The sequence below is a fragment of the Indicator indicator genome, chromosome 5 (genome assembly GCF_027791375.1).
Source record: "Indicator indicator isolate 239-I01 chromosome 5, UM_Iind_1.1, whole genome shotgun sequence".
In the NCBI taxonomy this organism is placed as follows: Eukaryota; Metazoa; Chordata; class Aves; order Piciformes; family Indicatoridae; genus Indicator; species Indicator indicator.
In genome coordinates this window covers 17119311-17125429 of record NC_072014.1, presented here as the reverse complement: position 1 = coordinate 17125429, position 6119 = coordinate 17119311, and the positions used below count along the sequence as shown (strand labels likewise).

Sequence of the window (6119 nt, the reverse complement as noted above, 5' to 3'; positions counted from 1 at the left end):
TGAGATTGGACTGGCATTTCCTCCAGATGCTTCCTTTCAACAGTTCTTTTTCAACACCTGTTTTGGTTTGAGGTTTGGGATTTTTTAAAAGAAATAAGGGTGTCTTATGGGTTTATTTCTTAACTGAAACATAACCTTTGTCACCGCTGAGTGAACGCTCCACACACAATCAAAACCTTCATAATTTGGGGGCTGTTTTTGTAGTGCTCACTTTACTATGGAGTCAAAGGCATCATTTGACCTACAGATTCTCAACTGTTACTTGTCCAACTTTCACCAATCATTTCCTGTGCATATTTTTCATTACAAATTATTTTTTAAAATACACAAAAATAAAAGAGAGAGAACAGAGAATAGCCCTTTTCCTGTCAAAATATTCAGTCATTCAAGTATCCTTAATAACTGTTAAGGCAATCCTGTATAACATAGTGGTCTCATTTTATTGACAGATGCTCATACGCCAGTGCTGACACAAATGGAAACTATACCATGTCCGTGAGATTTTGGTCTAGTGAGGATAAGTGCTGTATAAAATCATATTTGAAGACAGAAGTGATGCTTTCTGTCATCAAAACTAGTATCTACTTTGGTTGACTTTGGTTAAATAACCAAAGTTTGTACTTTTAATTTGTCCTCTGGTATATCTTTCCTAGCAGAACCAACAGACCAATGTTTAACTTAAAGCTGCTTTGCATCTAAGAAATAAACCTAGGAAAAATTCTTATGTATTCTTTTCTGCTCACATTGTTCTCAATGTGGAATCTACGGAAGAAAAAATATGAAAGAAATAGAAACTTTCACTATCAAGAGATGGTCAAGAATTTTTCTGTGGAGAGATTCTTAGATTGAAATGGAAATGAATTGCAGGAAAGGGTTGATTAAAAGAAGTTTTTTCTAATGAAAGAAAATGAAAACAAAGTGATTTTTTAATGTTTCAATTCTCTGAACATGCATATTTGCTTTTCATGTCAAAATACCTGCATCAAATCTAAAATATTTGGTTTTTAAAAGTGAAAATAATAAAAAGAAAACACATATGCAACATCATGAGTAACACATGCTTAATTAACTTCAAGTCATATCTATCTGCAAATCAGAATTCAGTTATTAGTTAAGCTGTCATTAACTATAATCACCTGTAATTTGCTTCTCATAATAAGGGTGTCATAGTCATTGTCTTAATGTCACCAATATAAACTTAAGTATTGGAAAGCCTGTCTTCACCAACACCAGCACTCAAGGGAACGAAAAACTACTTTACAGTATTTCCTAAAAAGACAACATGTAAGCGTGAAGACATTATTTGTGATTAAATCAAAATATTCTTGCATTTAACTGATTATAAATGAAATTCAGAGAACATAACCAAAACGATAAAAAATTAAGGACACTAGCTAATACTAGCTGCTTTTTGGTGCCTCAGACATCTGTACTTAATGATACTTGTCAGTGGACAATACATTATCTGTGTGCAAGCTCACACGTATCTTGGAGTATAGGGAAGATGAAGTTTCATGAAGAGAGAATCTTAGAGTTGTAACAGTATATTTGCCTTCTATATATTTTCAGATGACAGTGTATGAATAAATGTTTTCGTCCACTGTCATTGTTGAGGTGGGATGGGATACAGAAAAACAAGACAGTTCTGGTCTGAGCAAACCCTTAGATTTTCCATGATTCAGTGAATTACAGAGGTTTAGAAAATTTCAGCTTAAAATACCAATATTTAAGCAGTTAGATAATTTCAGAATTGAACTTTCAGGTCTTTCTAGTTAGAAACAGGAAATCAACCACTGTTTTTTTTTATTTCTAATTGACACTCTTCCAAAAGCAGTGGCAGGTTTACATGGCATAGAGGAGGCCAAGGACAAACACAGATGAAAGCAGGCATATGCATGAAGATTTTTAGGAATTTGTGCTTTACCTTTTATTTGCAGCACAGTGAAAGCACTGATGTGACCAGTTACCCAATGTCAGCCAATACACAGGGCTTAATTTAGTACAAATGCCTTCTAAGTCAGGGAATCAACATGGAATCAGTACAGGTTACGCAGAAGAAAGCTATGACAGACTGTATATTCTTTCTACAGTGATTTTCTTTCCTTTCTTCTCACCAGCAGTGGGATATATTACAGGTAAGCAATGTTGACAGAGTGATTAAAGACTCAAACCGTTGCTTTTCCCAAATTGAACAACTATGGCAAAGACAGGTTGTTTTTTTTTTCCCAGCAACTTCCTTTAATACCCATTCCAAATGCAAAAGGCAACATATGTTGATGTTCATGGCACCAGTAAATCCAGTTTAATACAGTTCTTTTTAAGCTGGAACCCTCAGGGCACAGGCAAAAGAGCATTTAGACCAAGATCCCTCAACTCCAGCAGGAGATCAATTTTAGGGAATGGATTTCTGCTTCCATTTTAAGGAGGATGTGTATGTGTTAATTTTGCAGACTCTTACCACTTCTAGGAAGTTAAGGCTATTGCCTGAGAAGGCTCTTAAAGCTGCTGCTAATACAACCAATGCACCTGTCCAGCCACGCAACATATGCACTGCAAATATGATCTAGGTTTGGAGGTTTTGCTGAGTTATTTTTAACCCAGACCACCTCTCTGATTTGGTTCACTGCTCAGGCAGAGAATGGCATTAGTGTACCAGAAGCAGTAGTGTGATTCAAGAATGACCAGCAAGACCTGAAGACGCAGTTAGATGAAGTACACACATCTGGTATTAAAAATGCTAGCCAAACTGCAGACTAGTACTTTCTCACTAAATAAACCATCCCAACAGCTCCTCTGAAATTGCCTTAGATGGTGAACCAATGTCAAGCAGAGGAGCAAGTCACTGTGGTGTTTTGCTTCTAGTGTTATTAACCCACAGAGGAATGTGGGAAATGTGCTGTCCAGACTGCATACCAGCAAGATTTATTTTTATTATTTTCTGATAACTTTATACATATAAATATACATTTTCTTTGTAAATAGAGGTACTTGGCTTCCAGTGCTCATTCTACCTTTTCTGCAAGTTCTCCTAATTCCTAATATAACTCAGATTCTCTCGTTATTACACCATTTTGTCAGTTATTGCATTGATTTTACTCTCTGCCTGGTCTTGCATCTGAGAAGTTTAAAATAAAATCAAATATTTCTCAAAACAGGGATTTCTCTCAGTGCAGTAGATTGATGTTCTGATTTCATTTATGTCAGGTGGATCATGATCACATCTACTCTAGCACAGTCTAGGAGATGACACATTTCCTCTTGTCAGGCAAGGTACAATACAGTTCTCATCTGCATGACATAAGAAGGATTTTTTGTGGCAATATCTGAATCTGACAGTTTTACAACACACATTTTTCTGTCAGTTAGGACCCCTGACACCTGTTCAATGCCCTCTTTAGAACTCCAGCAGATCACTAGACTGGAGTGTCTAAAGTGTCTAAAACTTTCTGCAGTGTCTCCCAGCAGTGCTTGTCCCAAGAGACTGAAATTTGTCTCTGAGTACCATAAGCAGCTTGTGCACATTTGCCTCTTGCTTATATGACACTCATTGATAAGCTACAACATCAAGTGTGAGGAACAAGTCATCTAATGAAGGGTTAGGGTGGGGTACTCTCAAGTGGTTAGAAATACAGCTGCAAAGAGATTGTTCAGACACAGTCACATGGTTACTGCAGCTATTTGCAAAATGATAGACTTAAGATTGGTCTTGAGAGAGAGCAGAAAGAGCAGAGATGTTAGGGACATAAATTTGCAATGGAAAAGGTGTCTGAAAACTATTCTCTTTTCTGCCATAAAGGTTTGTGTCTATTTTTGTGAATAACAAACAAACCAAGGAAAGGTAATCATTTCTTGGAGAAAAGCCTGAAAGTCCCCCCCAGACTGGTTAAAGTGGTCAGGGTAGTGGTGAAGCAATGTTACAATTTCCCACCAACTAAACTACAGTTTAGCATTTCAGTTTTGAATCATAATTATTTTGCTGCTTTCAGAATGACAGTGAAAGCATCTTGACTGGTAGAAATGCAGATTCACAGCTGCTGTTGATTGTTGTAAATCCTTTGATGTCAGTAGTTGGAGGGAAGATGAATAGCAGATGAGAAGCTGCTTCACTCCTTTGCATAAAACAGTCACTGCTCTACATCAGTGTGATCCAGGGAAGCCCTCTGATGGTTCTTGAGCTGAAGGCTTTAAAAAAAACATACATTGCTGACTGACAAACTATCAGATCTTGTAATGTGCTGATCTCATTCCAGGAGCTACACATCTGCATATGCTTAGGATGACAAGATGCTCCCATGTTGCCACAGTGCCTTATTCTGGTAGTTGCTCAGCATTTTGAGAAATGTTAAACTTTCCATGTTTCCAACAACTGAAATGAAATGGAGTTTTATTCCAGAAGCTTAAAATGACATTTTTGTGGATTTCCATAGGGAATGGGACTCTATCATCTCAGTTTATTTTAATGCATATAACATTTAATAGTTTAAATGATGCTGGATTTCTTTTCCAGATACAGTGAACAATCTTTGTAACTAAACTTTTCAGTTTGAAGAAGCGCTTATGCTATTTTTCCTCTGGCTTAAAATACTATTATACATATGCGATTCATATACATGGATTATTTTAGCAGCAGGGAAGCCCCGGTATTCAAGTTACTTCGGCAAGGCAAGGTTTGCAGGAAGAAGTAACAGCTTTGATTTCAGTATGAGCTAAATCAGGAATCAGTGACTGACTGCTTAAAAATACACCCCTTCCCTAAGTTCAAGGGAGCCTTCCCAAGTCCTGCTAAATATCTGGTACGTTGCATGGTGCTCAGGTTTTTCTTTGTTCCCATGCTATTTGGACGAATGGCTGGTAATTTTGCCAGCAACTGAAGTACTAAACAGGAATGTGAAAAAGTTACTCTTTTAAAAAATGTTTAAACAAACAAACCAAACAAACAACAACAAAAAACAAACAAACAAACAAAAAAAACACCAACAACATTCATCCGCACAGGAGGAAGTCAATGAGCAGTGAGCAGTCTTGCACAGCCTGGGTAGACAGAGCTCAGGATTGCCCGCTACTGCTGGGGCACTGGTTTCGGGACTCATACCCTCACACTGGGTGGGAGGGAAGGACAAGAAGGACCTGCTCGCGTAGGGGCGGTTTGGGAAAGCTCACAGCACAGAGGAACTGGATTTTTTTTTTTTTCTAAATCTGAAAGCAGAGTTTCCCTCCCAGAAAACGGGCACACACGTGGCTGGAGATCCCTGGGTGGTGCTCAGAGGACACGTGCGACAGGAGGAGGAAACTCAACTAATTGGGCCCAGATGCTTCCAGGGCTGGTGGGGTGGGAAGTTTTTAGGAAAAGCCTGCTAGCTTTCTGTCACCAAAACTCTCGCCATCCGCTTCAGGCCGCACACCGTCCCGGCACACAAGCAGCTCTTCCGCGCCGCCCTCCGGGCAGGTGTACTGGGGCTGAGGCGAGGTGACGGCGCTGTCTCGGCCAAGAGTACGGATGGTCACGGCTCACAGATTTCGTGCCCTACCCGGGGATATAGGGGTCTCAGAGGCCGTACCGTCCCAGTGCCTGCGGGCCGCAGCCCGTTCCGCAGCAACCCTGAGAGGGCGGATTGGGCGGGGAGAAACCCAACCTTTAACTCCTGGGAAGGGAGCGGGGCTGCTGCTGCGCGAGAGTAGGCGGTGCGGTTGAGCGACTCCCCCATCCGGAGGGGCACCCTCACCCCAGGTTGCGGGGGGGCCGCCCGACCCGCCGGTAGCACAGGCAGCTACAGGGTGCGGGCTACCGCCGTCCCGGGACAGGGTAGGGGTAGGAACACAGCCACTATCCTCTCTTCGAGTCGGGGAGCGGAGCGAGGAGGAAAGCCGGCGCCGGGCGCCCTTTGCCTCCGGTCGGTCGGAGCCATGCGGAGCTGCGTGAGGGCTAGTGGGGTTGCGGGCTGGGCCACCCCGCTGTTCCTGCTCTGGCAGTGGCTGCCGACAGCGCGGCCCTACAACTTGGACACCCAGGACCCGCTGCTTTTCCAGGGGGGCAACGGGACCTTCTTCGGGTACTCGGTTCTCCTGCACCGCCACGGCGAGGAAAGATGGTGAGTCCCCGGCCGGGCCCGTTCTGCTTG

The 6119-nt window shown here is 41.7% G+C and overlaps 1 protein-coding gene across 1 annotated transcript in view; it reads left to right on the top strand.

The window, feature by feature from the left end:
• Positions 1-5904: 5904 nt before the first annotated feature.
• The window catches only part of ITGA4 (integrin subunit alpha 4), a 35982-nt gene continuing 35767 nt past the window's right edge, over positions 5905-6119 (top strand). Inside the window, exon 1 of the mRNA XM_054380986.1 lies at positions 5905-6089. Within this exon, the coding sequence (XP_054236961.1) occupies positions 5905-6089 (185 nt within the window). The remainder of the gene's footprint in view (positions 6090-6119) is intronic.